General features: G+C 50.0%; 1 protein-coding gene across 3 annotated transcripts; it reads right to left on the bottom strand.

The window, feature by feature from the left end:
- Positions 1-994: 994 nt before the first annotated feature.
- On the bottom strand, positions 995-15310 carry HNRNPL (heterogeneous nuclear ribonucleoprotein L). 3 transcript variants are annotated; one of them, XM_037132911.2, is made up of 13 exons: positions 15251-15310; positions 10974-11092; positions 9854-10091; positions 9639-9724; positions 8730-8826; positions 8573-8645; positions 5146-5217; positions 4754-5034; positions 3157-3278; positions 2650-2851; positions 2071-2128; positions 1877-1972; positions 995-1355 (listed from the first exon to the last, which is right to left on the bottom strand). In XM_037132911.2, exons 3-13 carry the CDS (start codon positions 10076-10078, stop codon positions 1297-1299), a joined length of 1371 nt encoding a protein of 456 aa, XP_036988806.1. In that variant the 5' UTR covers positions 10079-10091; positions 10974-11092; positions 15251-15310; the 3' UTR covers positions 995-1296. The 3 variants fall into 3 exon arrangements, with proteins under 3 accessions (XP_036988806.1, XP_036988797.1, XP_036988788.1); XM_037132902.2 differs by lacking the exon at positions 15251-15310 and adding an exon at positions 12946-13539; XM_037132893.2 differs by lacking the exon at positions 15251-15310 and adding an exon at positions 12946-15041 and having other exon boundaries at positions 4754-5217.
- Positions 15311-18064: the final 2754 nt, after the last annotated feature.

The following is an 18064-nucleotide window of genomic DNA, read 5'->3' as shown; positions in this document are numbered from 1 at the left end:
CTGCAGGCCAGGCATGTGCCCTGAGCAGGAACTGAAAAATCAAAACCAGCAACCTTTTGATTTGCAGGACAATGCTCAATCCACTGAACCACACCAACCAGGGCGGTACTATCCTTTTGACTTGCTCCTTTCCACAGGCTACCTCTTCCATGAGCCAAGGTCCTTAAAGCAGACTCCTTCCAGGTTGTCATCCGTCACCCTCATATTACACAAGTTCCCACCTACCACAATTGGCAAGTATCTATCACATTGCAATTGTATATAGATCTTTTGACCCAGTAATTCCACTACCAGGAATGTACCTCCAAAACAATACTGGGGACATTGGCGAAGATATTTGTATTAAGATATACAGCACAGTATATTGTTTGCAGTAGCAAAAAGGTGGAAATACCCTTTGGGACCAGGTAAATTCTGACACACCCACACAAGATAAGTTGCATGGGTAAAGATAAGGAAGTTGCTCAGTATGTGGTCATGATACAGAACTGTGCAGATGTAACTCCAGACCATGCTCCTCCCACCCTGTTCCCCAGGTTTTGCACACATCTTTTGCTGCAGTTCAACCGCAGGGGCCATTGCCCAATGTGACAAGGAAAAAAAAACACACCAAAAATTAATAAAGGAACTGAAGAGAAGACTCTCACTTTTATCTTTCAGAAGTTTTATGTTCAAACCTTATAAAAAAAAAGGTAGGTGGGGTGGTAGGTAGGTGGGATTAATTTTCCTTTAAGGTTTTCCTCCCCCCAAACCATGTACTTTTTAAGTGACTCTCCCAACTAGATTGAGCTTGCTTAGGCAGAATCCACGAAAAGTGCACCACCAGGTCTCCTGATTTTTCCTCAAGACTCCTTAGTCGCTAGCATTCTGGCTGGTCCGCAGCCCTGGCTCACCCTTCTCCTCTCAGGGCTGGGCCTGCAGCTGTGCCCTGGCCTGCCTGCCCTTCAGGGGGATCAAGTGGGAGAAGCAGACACACCCTGGAATCCTAAAGTAGTTAATTTTCCGAACTATTTTATTGAAATGTGCCAAGAGTACATGGGCAGCACAAATATGAACAGGAAAAAATAATCACTTGTACAATAATTTTTAAAAGTGAAGGTTAATCTTGGGAGATATCAATTCCCCTCCCCTCCCCTTCCATCCTTCCAGCATTTCCATTATGGTTAAGCCTCTACTAACCTAGCATTAAAAAAAAGGAATACAGGAACTTTTGCAAAACAAAAAACAAAAACAAAAAACCAGCAAAAAGGAAAGAAATGTTTTCCTGCTCAGATGGGACTCTTCCACGGCAACTAATTACGAGGCATGTTGAGCAGTGGAGAAACACAATTTCAAGGTGTAAGGGTATGGACCATCTGCAAAGGAGAAGAAAGAGGTTTGGCTGAGCCCATCTCTGGAGGCTCTCCCACACAGTCTCCCCCCCCCCATTCACTGCCCAATGTGAGACTTAAAAATAAGCCAAATGCACAAGACCTTCCTCCTTCCCTTTGTCCATTCCTATGAAGAATCCCATTCCTAGCTCTGTAGCTGGCCCAGGGCTAATATGGCCCCTGCCCTGGGTACTAGCTCAGCCAACTTCTGCGACTGACGTGGTAGAGCATTACTGGCAGCTTCTGACAGAGAATACCAGCCCCCTAGAGGACAAGCCCAAGCAACTCCCAGTAGGCAGAGTGGGTGGCAGTGAGCAGTCAGCTGGCCCTCCCCCATGGGGACTATCAGGCTGCTCTCCTGGTAATCAGGTCCCACTTGTCTGCATCAATGACAACATGGAAATCTCTGGGGCTGTATCTTGATAGCAGGAAGGACAGCTCTGGCTTGAAGGCAGCCAACCCATTAGGCCACAAGGGGGATGACTGTACAATACACAGATACTCACTTGGGTTTTTCATCTGGTAATGGTTCAGGAAGCCCAAAGTCTCCAGAGCATCACTCTTGGACTCCCACTCCAGCAGCCCAGAGGAGCTGCGTTCACCTGACCAGAAAGCAAAGGTTTCAGGCTGACCCAAGCAGAAACCAGAGAGCTACCCAATATAACCAAGAAACAAAGGGGAATCAGGGAAGTTTACTCACTTTTGCCTGAGAATACTTTCACAGAAGATGGTCGCTTCACTCCCAGCTCATCACAGATCTGCAGGACAAAAGCAGATGCAGAAACACAAGAGTGCCACATGGCAAAATTCAAGCAGACTATGCTGTGCATGACTGAGTGCATGAAATTTTCTGAAGATTTTAAGCTTTTACCATACACTAAAGTGTCTCCATGACCCAGCCCCCCCAAATCTTCCATCTTCAGCTGCTATATGAGTGTTGACACTGGGTAAATGTTTGATGAACTAAATACCAGGACCAAAGTTCAATTCTACCAGTCATACTTCTTGCCCTAGCTTCTTCTGACTTTGCCCTTAACAGGACCCTCCCTTCAGATGTTATCTAGACAATGGGGCCCTGTCTGACAAAGGGGATATTGAGATTGGACTCTGATCATCATCTAACACCCAGACAGGGAAATCTTTACCAGAAAAAGTATAGACATCTTAGCTTGCAAAAACTGTTAACAGCCTGGCAGAGATCAACAGGTATTTGTTGCAAGGCTAAAATGAAAGGCCTACTCAGATAGCTGCGGTGAGGGACCAATTCCACGACACCCACCTCAAAGAAGTTCTCCTCTGTCACCTCCAGAGGGGCATTGAAGAAGTGCAACACATTGCTAGGGTGCTGGATACGGTTCTTGGCTGCCTGCTCCGGAGTGGAGAACCGATTGTTTCTCGATTCACTGAAGTCTTTGTAACTGGAGGACCCGTCTTCTAGCCCATATGATTGACCAGGCATGATGGCTGGCTGCTTAGAGACACTGCGGGGAATGGACACCTTTGTCAGGCCTACTAACCCCCAAATCCTCCACTAAGGCCTCACATTCCTGTCTGAAAGTGCTGTGGGCCTTAGCACTGCACCTCAGCTGAGGTGAGGCCCACACTTTCTCCAACTGCTTCAGAGAATCTGGAAACACACCCACCACACCCCGCTCCTGCCTTCATCATCATCTCTGCCTCACTGTGTTCCACAACTGGGTCCTGTCCAGAGTGGGCCCCATTTTCCTTCTCTTTTCTCCCCAGTCCCTCACTGACATATCCTACCCAAAGGAATTCGGGTACCTACCAGACTTTCAGCTTTTGCCCGAACATGAAGTTATTGTTGAGGTGGGTTATGGCCCGATCCACAGCATACCCATCAGCCATCTCTACCATGGCAGCCCCTGGCTTGCTTTTCATGAATTTCACCTTGGGGAAAGAAACCACAGTCAGCACCACTTCCCAGCTTAAGAGACCTACCTCTTGTCCCTTCCAAGTTAAAACAATTAACTCCTGCTTGCATATCTTACTTGTGAATGGGCGATCAAGAGAAACAGAAGCACGCTTGGCCCGTGCCAAGGGCACAGCTCAAGATAAACCACAGGAGGACATGACCCATAAGTGGGTCACTTAGCCAAGCACACACACACAAAAATAAGCACAGTGGCGAAAAAAAGAAAAAGCAAAAAGCAAGCAGTCCCCGGTGGGTGTGGCTCAGTGGATTGAGTGCTGACTTATGAACCAAAGGGTCGCCAGTTTGATTCCCAGTCAGGGCACATGCCTGGGTTGCAGGCCAGGTTCCCAGTAGGGGGCATGCGAGAGGCCACCACACACTGATGGCTCTCTCCCTGTCCTTCCCACTTTCTAAAACAAACAAACAAACAAACAAACAAACAAACAAAAATGCTATATTCTCATGTTGTGTTAACAGACACATTTGTCTGGGTACAGGGTCATAATGTAAAATGTTTTATTTGAGTTACAGTAAAAAACACTGGGAAGAAAAATAAATAAATAAATAAATAAATAAAACACCCCCCCCCCCCCCCAAACAACAGTGTTTGTTCCGAAAGCCAGGCCATCTAAGCTTAGTCCTGCTTCCACTAAAAGGTCCATGAACCTGGGCAAGTTTATCACATTCTGTGCCATTTTCCCCACTCGTCTCATCAAGGACTCTTGTGAAAATTATTTTAAGTTACTACATGTAAAGCACTTTTAAGAGTACCTAGTATAGGAAGAATACTTAACACGTATTAGCTGCTATTTAAAAAGCATTCATTCTTACCAGAGAATATATTCCCTGACTTTTTAGAAAGGAAGGAGGAGAGGAAGAGCAGACATAACGATGAGGGAAACATTGACTGACCGCTTCCCACATGCACCCTGACTGCACCTGCAACCTTCCCGTGTAAGGCACGCTGCTCCTCCCACGGCAGCTGGCCAGGGCCTGCTTAGCTGCTACTATTATTAATGGGCCAAGAAAGGCTGCAAACTCAAAAAGCTTCAGACAGGTTCAACAGAAGAAACCACATGATTTGAGTGAACAGTCACCTATCCCGCAAGGTAGAAGGCCCAATGTTGCCAGATCGTCTGGGGAAAACCCACACACAATGAACTTTGTAACATATACATGTTGCAGATCTTAACATTTGTGTAATATTAAGTACTAGTATTTTTTATGTGCTAGTCCTGGTTTTATGACTGAAAATTAAAAAATAAACAAACACCCATGTATGGTAAACAAACCCTGCCTGCAGCAGGTCATCCGATTAAGCAAGTTACTCTTTCTGGATCTCCTTGTCGGCTACTTCCCCCTCTTTGCTGACCGGCATGCCATGAGGTTCAAGGCTTCCTTGGCGCCTGCCATGTTTACAAGGAAAGCAGTGGACCTACCAGAAACTCACCTTCTCCACATTGCCGTATAAGCAGAACACATTGAAGACTCTGTCACAGTTCATCTTGGATTGATCCAAGCCATAGACCATCAGCACAGGGCTGTCAGCGTGGGGGCCATACTCGGGTGGTGGGGGAGGGGGTGGGGGGTGCCCATATTGGGGGCCGTAGCGACTTGGGCCCCGGCGGTGACCCCCCACGGGTGGGCCCATCCTTCTCCCTTCGTAGTGAGGTGGGGGGGGCCCGTAGCCCTCATCATGGTAATGGCTGTGGTACCCACCATGGGGCCCTCCTGGGGGGTGGGAAGGAAAGAGAGGGAGGGCGGGTGAGAATTTGCGTGGCGGGCGGCGGGCAGGGGCACATGAGCCACGGGAGTCCACGGAGGGGAACCCCCTGCCCTCACCATATTCTGCGGGGTGATCTCCCAGGAGAGGGGGCTGCCTCTGGCGTTTGTTAGGGTTGCTGCCAGGGTCACCTATGGACAGAGAAAGCAGTTAGAGCCTAGCGTAGTATGAGAGGTGGTTCTTTCCCTCTTGACTAAGAAGCTAAGCTCCAAGTCCCTTAGCTCCTGCAAGCCTGGATGCAACCCTCTGTATCAGCTCCAAGTCCCTTAGCTCCTGCAAGCCTGGATGCAACCCTCTGTATCTCATGAGGGTTGCTGGGGCCTCCCCTCTGTGGCCTGGCCCAAGGCGGGCATGAAGCCCAAGGCTGGAACCCACTTTACCTCCTTTGCTAATACCAACCGGGCTGCTTTCCTTTCTCTATGAAGGATAAGGCAAGGCTCTGAGCACTGTCATCTTCCTTGGGCCTGGTGGGAAGCCCAGCTCTTGGGCCCTCTGTGGAACCTGAAGCTGCTATGGAAGGTAATAGGTTTTCTAAAGAATAAGTTTTCTAAAATAACACCCAATGAAGGGAGAGAAGATTAAGAACAGAAAATAACCCGGGAAGAGCAGAAAGATATCAACTGGCTCCCAAAGCCCCCCAGTTCTAGGAGCTCTAGACCCTGGTTTCTAGGTCCCTTTTTCCTCAATCCTGGTCCCAGTCACCCTCCCGCCCAGACACGTCCAACTCAAACAGGGACTGGAGAAAAGGACAAGCAGGGCAAAGTCAGAAATCAGTTCACGTGAGCAATCATGTACAAGGCATCAACATTCTCAGACCCCGACAATGGCGCAGATCCACCCCGACCCCAGCTGCAGTTCATAACTGCTACCATTAATTTAGCGCTCGAGTGGCAAACACTGTGCTAAGCGCTTTACAGACATCACAGCTTCTAAAATTCCTCACAACAACCCTATGAGGTAGGTTCTGTTTTAGCCCCATTTTACAGATCAGAAAACTGAGCAGTTAACTTTTAACTGAGCAGTTAAGAGACATTTTAGCCCAAGGTCACAAAACAAGTTAGTGGCTGAGCCGGGACTTGAACCCAGGTCTGGCTGACTCCAAAACCCAGGGCTCAAGACCACTGCCCTTTCCTGCCACCCGGCCTGTGTTTCGTTTTCAACAATCAGTCATTACAAAGATGGAAAAGGGCTACTTACAGCAGTACAGAGTACAATGTCCATTTGTCACAAAAAACAAATCTGTATTTTCTCTTACCATTGGACGCTTCAACAGTGAGTTAGCACAGTTCTGAAAGATGGCGTCCCATCAAACATACACTGCGACCCTGCATCACATGGTTTTACAGTCATAAATACAAGTTACAGTACACATCCGCTACAATTTCTTTAAAGAATTGTTTTTAACAGTCAATGTTTTGATTAAATCAAAAATGGCTCACAGATGTTCTGTCCTCAGAAGATATCAGAAAAGTGGAAAATAAAGGTGTATGAAGTGGGTAGTGTCCCTCCATGTTGTCACCTCCTCACATTGTGTGCTGCAGTGCGGTGCTTCTGGCTGTGTAGCGCTCCATGTTATGAGGTGTGCCAGCGGCCCCACTACGCCCGAGCTTTTGGCCTTGTGAGCGCGCCCGGTTACCCACCAGCAGGTAACTGTGTACCTCTGAGCTGTTTGTCTGGTTTTAGGTCTGTTTTGGTTTTTGATTTTTTGGTTGTGGTTTAATTTTTGGTTTCTTATCTCCAGTTGGTGCAGATTATGTTGGCAGCTGTTGACTGCAGAAAAAATAAAAATATCAAAGCAAACAAAAGAGGCCCTCCCCAAACCAAAGGACTTAAAAAACAAAACAAAACCCATATGGCGAGGAATGGAGAGGATCCTATTGTCTTGGAGGCCCATGGAATCTACTTCAGTCTGTGAAACGGTTTCCGCCAAGAGCGCCGCTGGCTGGCTGAGAGCTCTGTTCTCTGTGTTTCCTACTTCTGTGTACATTCTCGGGTTCGAGTTTGCTTGGATTTTGACCTTGTTTTTAATGTTTAATAAAAAAGCAGTGTCTGCTGCCATGTTGCGTCTCTTTCTTTGTCTCTGTCTGCCTCTGTCTCTGTGCTTGTAGCTGTTCCTTGGAGCGCGGTGTGGTGTTCTTGATGTAATGAGCTCAAGTCTGCAGCTGTTTCTGGGGACGTGGTGGAGGCTGCATGTTCTGTTCTCTCCAGGAAGAGCTAGTGGTTTCTACCCTGTGTGTTGGTGAGCAATGTGCAGAGGCAGAGCCGCTGAAGTATGGTTCCCGAGGGGGGTGGCGAAGCACCGCCCTCACTCCAGGTTACCTCATCAGCTCTCGTTTTTGACCCCCAGCCTTGGGACAGCCAAAACTGAGAGGCATCAAAACCAATGCCCAGCCAGCCCCTGCCACTAGCCCCTGCTGGTCTGCACATCTTCTATTTATGTTCCTTGGAGAAGAAATGGTTGGTTGCCATGTTTCTGTTAGCAGTCATGTAATGCCATTGCCCGCTCTGGTACATTCACTTGGTCACCAATTTGTCTCTGACCTCTGGAGGGAGAAGCCGGGCCCACAGCACCCACTGCGAGGGTCCTGGGGAAGCGTCTAGCCCACCCCACCCCACCGCACTCCACTGCTTGCCCAGCTTCAAGGACGAAAAAGACAGGACTGGCTAGAAATGGGGTCCTCTGGCCTCCCAGGGCCTGTGAGATGGCAGCAACCAGCCTCCTCCCTCAGCCCATGGCCTAGTCCGATGTATCAGACCAAGACAGACACAGAGCTGGACGGTCTTGCTGAGGCAGTACTGCTGCTTTTCAAAGGCAATCCTCCACCTCTCCCTCCCATCCAAGGCAAACCATTCTTGACAAATTCTAGGAAGAGGGTTGTCCGTTTGGGCCCCCTGCAGAGAAGTTGAGTCCCCTCTACAAGTGAGGTAAGGCGTCTCCACCCTGTTCCAATCCAGGGTTTCACCTCTACACAAGGTCAACTTGCTGAGACTCTGATGCAGGGGCCTGGGAGCCTTCATCACCTCCCCAAGCTGCCCCCCCCCACCAACCCGCCACCCCAAGGAAACCCTCTCAATAGTGGACAGCCATTCTCCACTATTGAAGACCATTCCCAGCCCAGTGAGAATGGAGTGGGCCCAAGTAGGATCACAGAAGGGGAGCAGAATTCATTTGGAAGCTGCTACTGGTTTATAAGTCATTGTCACACCCAGCACTCAGTGAGGTCCTACTCCCCACCCAATCCAAACCCCTACTTTGATTCTGTACCCTCAGCTGCACCAAAGGGCCCCAAACAGCAGCTAGAACCCAAAGGGCTCTCACTCACCCTCTCCCACTAAAGTGTCTTCTTTTAAGAACTGATCCAAGGCCCTCCCATGTCCACAGGGAGCCCAATGGCATTACATAACCTTGAGCCCAGGTCTATGAAGTGCGCTAGTCAAGTGAAGACAAGGCGGGTGTGTTTAGAACAAAGTGGCCATCAGGATTACCTTGTCCACTGAGGTTGGGGTTTGTGTAGTCCCAAGTATCCTGATCATTCTTGAATACATTCAAACGTGTAGGCTATAGGAACAAGAAAGAGTTTAAGATCAGCCAGGGCCCAACTCAGCTGCCAGCTGCCAAGGGGCATTCACTCCCCAGACCTACCTTCGCATATTCAATCTTCAGAGTGCAACAGCCGGAGTAGATATCAGCCCCATTAAGTGAGGCCTTGGCCCGCTGGGCACTTTGCACAGAGTCAAATGTAAGTAAAGTTAAGAAAAGCCCCATCACAGAACCTCTTTGGAGAGAGCTTCAAGCTGTCCCAGAAATGGATGAAGACAAGCACCCAAAGACTGTGTTACATATGTGTTTTGGGGTCTGTTCATTGCCACAGCCACCAGCCACTCACATGAAGATGGGCTGGAGTGCTACCCTGGGTGAAAAACCACTGGCCAGAGTTCCTTTATGATCTGCAGTCCAACCCCACCAGCCAAGAGGTGGCAGCAACCTCCTCTGGCACCACTCCAGCAGGCCAGGCCACCTCTCTTGTGCTTTCACTAAGTCTGACAATCTCTGCAAAATGTCAACTAGATTATGATCCTGTTCTGAAAGTCCATCAGTGGCTTCCCACTGCACCCTGACCCAAGCTTCGTTACTGTTGTGGATGCCCTATTAACTTCTCTGAATGTCCATAGCTTAACCCCCTCCCCGTGCCTGCTATTCTTCAGTCATCAGGTCATTTGCTTTCTCCAACACTAAGCTCCTGTCCACCGGAAGATCTTTGCAGAAACTGATTCTTCCACCTTGAATACCAGCTCCTACCTCTTCATGGAAATTAAATATCACATTATCAGAGACCTTCCCAGATCCTCTTGTATCTCACAGCACTTTACGTTCTGCACTTTTACACTACACATCTGATTATTTATTGACGGCCCCTCCCATCAGACTGCGGGCTTTATGAGAGCATCTGGCACATGGCAGGCATTCAGCAGATACATGATTAAAAGGATGGCTCCTTGCCCAGTTCTGAGCACCCATCCCAAGGAACACCTGTTTCCTAGCAAAGGATATTCCACCATGGCCTGGACTCCATTCTTCCGGAAAATGACAATTCTCTGGACAGGGCCACAAGGGTTACAGATAGTGTAAAGAACATCCTGTAAAGGCAAAGACAGGCAATATGAAGGGGCACTGGCAGGTCAGTCTAGCTTGGTGAAGGAGACAGAGAGAAAGGGAAGAAAGGAGATCTCACGGAGGGGCCTAAAGGAATGTCTGCTAGCACGCACCGTGGTAATGGAATAGATGGGGTTCAAGATGGTAAAGAGAAGCACACTGTTGACGCTCCGGGAGTCATCTGAGTCTCCAGGGCGGGAGATCTTCTGGCTGGTAGAATAATTAACAAAAGCTGGGTGACCAGCAATGTAGATTTGGTTGTCAGCTGCATAGTTCACAGCGTTGCAAGCCCCCAACACATCTTCAAACTCCACCAACGCTTGTCTCTTTTTAGGCATCACCACCACATAGCTGGTAGAGAGAACACAAGTTTTAACCCTCTCAGGAGGACGGAGACAAGAGAACAGAATGGCAACAAGAACAGCAGGAGAATGACCTTCAATTTCCTATGAACTGACACTTCCCTGGCCTTGGAACTCCTGTATACTCCTATCACAGTTTTCTGATCTGAACTCCCCTTGTCGTAAGTGGCAAGACAGGCAAAAAGAGGTGTAGCTTTGGCATTACCTCCTCTGGAAAGCTTTCCTTCCTGACCCCTCTCCTCATGACTCAGTCCAATGCTCCCCATAGACTCCTGAGTTTCCCCCATCACCATGCTGATCACTCTGTGTGGGCAACTGTCTAGGAGAAGACCAGGGCAGTTTTGTTTTTTTAAGATTTTATTTATTTGTTTGTTTATTTGTTTATTTATTTATTTATTTTCAGAGAGAAGTGAGAAAAAGAGGGAGAGAAAAATCAACGTGTGGTTGCCTCTCACACCCCGCCCCCAACACTGGGGACCTGGTCTGCAAACCAGGCATGACTGGAAATCAAACCTGCAACCCTTTGGTTTGCAGGCTAGCACTCAATCCATTGATCCACAGCAGCCAGGGCCAAGACAGTTTTACTCACTGCTTTCCCCCCCAGTACCTAGCATGTACCACATTTTCAGTAAATACTTGCTGAATATGAGAATGCTGCTTAGAAGGTGCAAAGTAGAGAAAGAAAGCAAAAGGCCACAGAACTTGCCGGAACTTGACAATGGTCAACCTGATGAGCAGGAGTCTCAGAACTTAAATCAAAGGACCCTGAACCAAAGTGGCCAAGCCACTGCCAACCAGAAACTGGTGACACACGGGACACCAAAAAGTTGACTTGTCTGCACATTCAACCTGTGGCCTCTGAGTAGAGTACCTGATGGGTCCAAACTCCTGCAAGGCCTCCACAAGGTCAGCTTCCACCACGCCATCAATCAGGCCCCTAATATGTACAACTGGGGAGGCAGGGGTTTTGTGTGGGTCATCGTAGTTCTCCTGAGAAAAGAAGCAAAAACAAGATTTTGTTTATTACTGTACAAGATGGTGGCCCACTGACCTATGTGTTATTGAGGACCCAGTCAGGTAAGACAGTTGAGTGTCACCCAGGAAAGACACACAAATCAGACAAGGAATAGCAACTTAAGCCAACCACCTCAAAGGGATTCTGAGACAGCAGGTGGCTACTTGTGTAATGCCTCTTGCTGTAGCTTCTGAGAAAGGAAAAATGGAGGACTAGGCAGATTGCTTATCTTACATTCCTCCCAGAACCTGCCTCTTCCCACTGGTCAAAGAAATGTGGGAAGGGAGTGGCTTGGAAGTGGACACTCCTGGCAAGAGGGGCCTACACAATTCTCTCTTGCAGTCTGAATCAGGCGATCTGTCTGCATCCATTCCGACTTCTTTGCCCTGTCGCCACTAGAGCAAGCTACATCCATCACCCAGTGAAGCGTTACTATTCCCCATCACTCATCCCCAGATTCAGACTGGGTGAAAGAGCATATGCCCCAGAAGCTGTGGTAGTCCAGGCAGTCTTGACTACTTCTAGTTTTTAATCACTTTCCCACCAAAATCTGTGTTGGGAAACAACTACCTAAGCCAAACCACGAAAGAGAGAAAGTTCTTTCAGAAAGAAGAGAAAAACCAACCCATGCCACTAAAAAAAAGACAGCTCATTTCCCAGGGGATGAAGCATCCTCCCACTCTGAAGCCTTTGAGAATCAGGGGGCAAGTTAAATTTTTCCACCTCTTGTGAACTCTGGGCCTAGACTGCTTTCTGAAAACCACCAAACCAAAGCACATAATCGTGCTCTATTTCAGAAATAAACTACACAAACAACGGGAGGCACACACATGCCAGATAGGTACCAGGTCTGCACCAAGGAACAGACCAAGGAGTTCCAAGGCTGAGTTCTAATCCTAGCCCCGACCCTCACTAGCTATAGGACCTAAACGAATTTACCTCATATCTGAAGCCGGAAACTGTAGTACTATCCCCTATCTCATAAAAGTGTCGAGAATTCAATTAAAGTATCTTAACCATAGTATACATCGCAGCTAACCCCTGGAAAACCCTGCACATGGCTGACCGAGAGAGGACTTTCTCAACTTAGAGGGAATGGGCTCCAAGCCACAAGGAACCGGTGGTCTTTGCAGTGGAAACTAACGAGGGTGAATGCCTTCCAAAATGCCCACTCAGAGGGAACATTTTGGTTCATCAAATCCCCTGCACCCGGTTAAGCCCCAGAAATTACAAGCAAAACTGTGATGGCTCCAAAGCTTGGCTCAACTCCCAAACGCCTAGAAGACCTCTCACAAGCCTTTCTTCCAGTTTTCAATGTCCACAAAATACGGGACATAAAGTGTATTACTCTAAAAAACACTGATTTCCGTCTCGAGATAAACCATGGCGCTATAAAAACTGAAAAGCGTTCCAACAAAATTCTCTCGGGCGCGGAAAGGCCGCCGCCTACCCGTTCCCGCTCACGCGGTGCGCCCCCATCCACCCACGAGGCCGACGAGAGAAAAGTGCGCCTGCGCAGGGGGCCGAAGAAGAAAACGAGAGAAAAATCGTCTGGGCCGCAAACCCGCCCCTACCCGCACCAGCCCGCGGCGCCTGCGCACTGCACCACCCGCAGCGCGAGCTCTCAGCTCTGAATAGCTCCCACACGCAAGCGCTTGTCCTCGGGCAAACCCCGCCGTTTGCCCAACGCCTGCCCCTCCCCCACCTCCTCAACTGCGCGAGTGCAGGGGCGCCTGCGCAGAGACCCCTCGCCCCAAAGAAATATCTTCAAGGTGGGAAATTTCCCCTCACTTCCAGGCCACACCGGGACCTAGAGCCCTGGCCTCACCCCGCCTCCGCCGCCTGCCGCCCCGGCTCCTCCGCCACCGCCGCCACCGCCTCCGTGCTGGTCGCCGGCGTTGTCAGTCTTGAGCCGCTTCGGGGCTCGGCCGCCCTCACTGCCGCCGCCGTAGTAGCGGCCACCGCCGCCTCCGCCGCCCGCCGCCGCCATCTTCACCATCGCTCCAGACCGCCTCCGCTGCTCCTCCGGCTGCTGCCTCTGCTCCAGCCGCCGACGCCGTTTCTCCGCCCGGGGCAGCAGCCTCCGCGACATGGCGGTGCAGAACCCGCCTCCCCCCGCCTCTCATTGGGGGAGGGACACGCCCGTCACCCGCCGTCCCCACCCGATAGGGGGAGCCACTGGTCCCGCCGCGGGGGGAGGAAGGCTTTGCATGACTTGAGCCTCTATTGGATAAAGCCAACTCCGTTCGACTGGAGTGCCCGCCCTCGTTTGTTTGGGATACTCGTTATAAGCGAGCGCTTTCTGCCAATCACTTTACCAACCCTGCTGCCTTAAAATAAACTCCAATTTGATAGGCCGGAGCTCTGGAACCGGGCTCCCCACGCTCCTGAAAAGCCCCGCCTCCCTCCCACTTTCATTGGCTTTTTAGCTAATCCATTAAACCAAAAGCTCTTAGTCTTCCAATCACAAAGATTATCTCCCCGCGCCACTCGGCAAGAAGGCAAGGAAGCCCCTCCCTGTGGCCTCTTTCCATTGGTTACATCAGATGCCCGTCTTCAGCACATCCCACACGAGGATGTAGGACCACTGGTGGTCTCCAATTGGGTGGAAAAGGGTTGAGCCCACCCAGTAGGCTCTCTTTGGCTGTCTTGGAAATGATCGGAGATGAGAACGCATGCGCGAATATGCTTTCGGGCGCCACCGGAGACAGGGCACACTCTGAAGCAGCGAAGGCCTTTAGTACTTAAAAGTATTCAGTGAGTGGCGTGTGCCGCTCCGGAAGACTAGACCAGACAGAGTGGCAACTACCAGTGCAGCTGTGTCCCTATCTGTATACCTAATTCCTCTCCATCTTAAGCCTTCACAGTGCCAGAGGATCTTTTTAAACCGAATTTGTCCCTTTACATAGCAGAAAACCTGCCGAACCCTGTCCAGCTCGCTGGCGTCATTTCACCACTCCACCTCTAAATTCAGCCACAGTAACTCCTTCAACTTTGCACAAGAGGGAATCATATGCCGCGCACCTCTATATCTTTGCCGGAGCTAAGAAATGATCCCTTCTGTCCGTGCGGTCCCAGTTAACTCTGAAAAGACTTTCTCGTCCCTACCAGCCCCGACTCCCGGGTACCCCTGATCACTCTGGCCACTGGTTTTAACGGAACAGCCTTGATCTCTCTTAGGTTCTCTCAGTCCGGTGACTGTCTCTTCCTTTAGCATGGAAATCGTTTATGGGCGAGGGAGAGGTGGTCCCTGCCTCGGGGCTGGTCCCTGTACCAGGCACACGGTGCAGTATACGACACAGTACTAGCGCTTTGCCAAAGGGAGTCGTTAACGGTATTCTAACCGGACCTTCCTTCTTCCATAGAAAGCGCTTCCTCATAGTCTAGGATCCCGAACCTGGGGGCAGGGCGGGCGTCTGATTCGGGATCCAGTCCTAAAGGCTCTAAAATGTTAGGAGGTTGCCTGCTGGGGGGAGTGGGGCACTGCATTCAGAAAACGATGTTAGAGTTGTGGGAAATGCGGGGATGCCCCCCAATACTCCAATACTCCTTTCCAACCAGGTGAAAGGGGGTTCCCGAAATGGAGGTCCTTGTGGAAACTAAGTTTGAAATGGGGTCAGTGACGCTACCAGCGAGGGACAAGCCTGGTGCGCCCGCCGGTTTGAGGAGACAATAAATTTGGGAGTGAGCTGATGGAGATCTAAACCAGCTACCACTGAATCTGGGAAGATCCAAAAAGGTCCGCAGAACCCAGATGAGGGGGATGCCTCGCGATCAGGGCGTCAGAATTGAGGCGGGGCTGGTCCCACACAAGGGCGGGGTCGCGAGGTACAGACGTCAGAGGAATGCGGTGGGGGGAGGGGGAGAGAAGGGGCCCCTCCCCTCCCCGCCCCCGAGCTCGGCCCGGATGCCCCTCGCGCCGGCGCGTGCGGACCGGACGCGTTGGAACCGTCCTCTTCGCGTTATTTCCCGGCCCACGGCGGGCAACCGGGCGGCCGCGGTATTTGTATCCCGGTGCTGCTGGCCTCCACCCTTCCCACCTTGCGCTCCGGCAACGGCAACTGGAGGCGGGTGGCACCTCCCACCTCCCCCCCCCCCGCACCCCTCCCCAGCCCCTCGCCCCCAACCCCTACCAGCTCGGCGGCGAGCCTGGCCGGCCGTTCGGAATCGAAAAGAGAGCAGACACTGGGAAGTTTTGGAGAGGGAGGGACGGACCTTAAAGGGACCACGACCTTTTTTCAACCTGGAAAAAAATGGCGGGGGCGTGGGGGGGGGCAGACGGAGAGTTGGTCCGCGGTTGAGTGGAGGAAAGAAGGTACAAAAACAATGGGAAGACCGTAGGGTCTCTGCGTTCGGGCTCCATGTCCCTTTTCTCCAAGCGCCCCCAACCCCTTAAGCCCCCTGCCTCTTTCCCTCACGAAAGGCGCGCAGTTGTCTGGAAATCATGCCTCACTCTTCCTAGTCAGTCAGTAGTGTTGGTTGAAGTAAATGCTGGGGTGCACATCGTACAAATATGGAAATGGACTCAAAGGACCCAAACGACTAGGCCAGAATCCCACAGCTTGTAAGTGACATACAAGAATTTGTTTGCTGCAAAAGACGCATAACCACTGCGTTGCAGTGCCTGTTAAGGTTATGGGGGCTGCAATATGCAAAATAGAAGTTAAGGGCACAGGCCTTGGGGCCAGAGTGCCTGCAGAGGCCACGCTTAGTAGTTCTGTGGCCCATGTAAAAGTGATTTAACCTTGTTGGGCCTGCGTTTCCTCATCCAATAAAAGGAAAGTGATAGCACCTGCCTCGAAGGATGGTCTTAAGGAATGTTGAGAAGTCTGGAAGCAGACAGGATGTCAGAAGCTTACCCCCATTTCAGATTAGGTAAAACCGGCCCGGAGTGGGTAAAGGCCAATGGAAAATCACAGCTAGGCAGCTTCTGAAAGCAAGTAGATCGCCTCAACACCCCCAAGGTATAATCTGACCTTTGCAGGCCCATCTAAATCCAATCCTTTCCACTTTCCTGGGCATGGCCCAAACGCCCAGAGCTCATTCCTGGATTTGTACTGGCTGTTTTCTCTACCTACATTACTCCCCCCCAGATCTTTGCTCCTCATCTGCTCCTCCTGACCACCCCATAATTTTGGCTTCCTGTTTATTTCCCTCTTTGCTCTTATTGCCACGTGCAAACATCTATTTGTTAAATTTCTCCTCACTAGAATCTGGGCTTTGGGGAGCCAGAAGTGGGTGGGTGTGTTTTAAACCTCCTAAGGACCTACCTTGGTGTCATTCAGTCTTTCAATAGGTATTCTATTGAGCCAACACTATTCAGAGCACCTGGGATAAAATGGTGACCAAGATACAGAATGTTCCTCTGGGCTTTACATTCTAGAGTAAGAAGTAATAAGATAAGTGAAACATTGTATCAGATTGTGATAACTGCTATGAAGAAAATAAAAGAGGGAAGGAGGAGGACTGTATGGGGAAGTTGGCTATGCCCAAAAGGGTATTGGGGGAAACCTCACCGAGAAAGTGACATTTTAGTAAAGACCTGCAGGGGAGGAGAGAGGAAGTCATGTTGATACTAGGGAAAGGGGCTCCAAGTAGAGGGTAGAGCCAGTACAAAGGCCCTGAGATGGAAGTGTGCCTAGTGTGTTCCAGGAATTGTTAGAGGCCTTCGTAGCTGGAGCAGAGTTAGTGAGGGGTATGTGGTAGGCCATGCTGTCAGAAAAATGGGGGAAGGGGCAATCTGTGAGGGGCCTTGTGGGCCATGGGAAGGACTTAGAGGTGGAGCCATAGGAGGGTTCTTGGTAGGGGAGGTCCCTGATCTGGCTCAGTTATTCACAGGAGGCCTGTGGCTACAAGGAAGTGGATACAGAAACACTGGGATGTTGGTGAGAGCAGAAAGACAGTAGCCCTATTCAGTGGAGCAGGTTGAAGAAGGTAGATGGGAACAGCGTCTGTGGTGGAGTTGACATGGGCAGGTTGTGGATCTGGTTTGAAAGTAGAATCTGCAGGGCCGGCTGTTTAGTATATGCACAAAGTCGTGCAACCATCACCACTGTCTAATTCCATAACATTTTCATCAGCCGCCCCCCCCCAAGAAACTTTATACACATTAATAGCCACCTCCTTTCAACTTCTAGCAACCACTAACCTACCTTCTGTCTCTGTGGATCTGTCTGTTCTGGTCATTTCATACAAGTGGCAACATACAATATGTGATTGACTAGCTTCTTTTCCTTAGTACTGTTTTCAGGGTTCACCCAGGTGATAGGATGTGCTTCATTCCTTTCTGCAGCCAAATATTCCGTGTATGGATCTACCACATTTTGTTTTATCTCGTCAGCAGTTAGTAATGGTCCCTACTCCTTGCTTCTCCACGGTTTTAGCTCCCAGCTCACTGTCTCTGTTCCTGCTCCTGTCCTCATTGTTGGTAATTTCCGTATCCAGGTAGGTGACCTTCACACCACCCCAGTCTCTTGGTTCCTAGACCTTCCCTCCAGTGATATTGCCCTTCCCCATGGTCACACTTAGACCTTGTCTCAATAACCACAGGCCTATCAGAACTTAATTTCAGGCATCTTGCCCTCTACCTATCACCTGTCTTTTTTCTAGTTCATTCCTTTCAGAAGCTCAACTCCAAAAATCCATTGGCTCTACCATCATTCCACCACCTCTAAGGCTCCTCACTGTCGTCACACAGGTGAAAGGCCATGACCAATCATTATAATCACACTTTATGGACACTCTGAACACACCACTCTCTGTCCTGTTCATCTGATGAAACCACAATCCTTGCTAAATCTAAGATTCCACCTGTTGCACGCCTGTGTCTATGCAAGGGAATCGGGATGGAGAAAAATATTCGCCCACGTTAACTGGTCTTACCTTAAATTCGTGCCCACTGACTTGGAGTAGACCCATAATGCTGCCCAGCAAATTTGCCTATGTCC

This window comes from Artibeus jamaicensis, unplaced genomic scaffold (genome assembly GCF_021234435.1).
Source record: "Artibeus jamaicensis isolate MK-2021 breed Jamaican fruit bat unplaced genomic scaffold, CSHL_Jam_final contig_47, whole genome shotgun sequence".
Lineage (NCBI taxonomy): Eukaryota > Metazoa > Chordata > Mammalia > Chiroptera > Phyllostomidae > Artibeus > Artibeus jamaicensis.
This window is presented reverse-complemented; position numbering and strand designations above follow the sequence as displayed.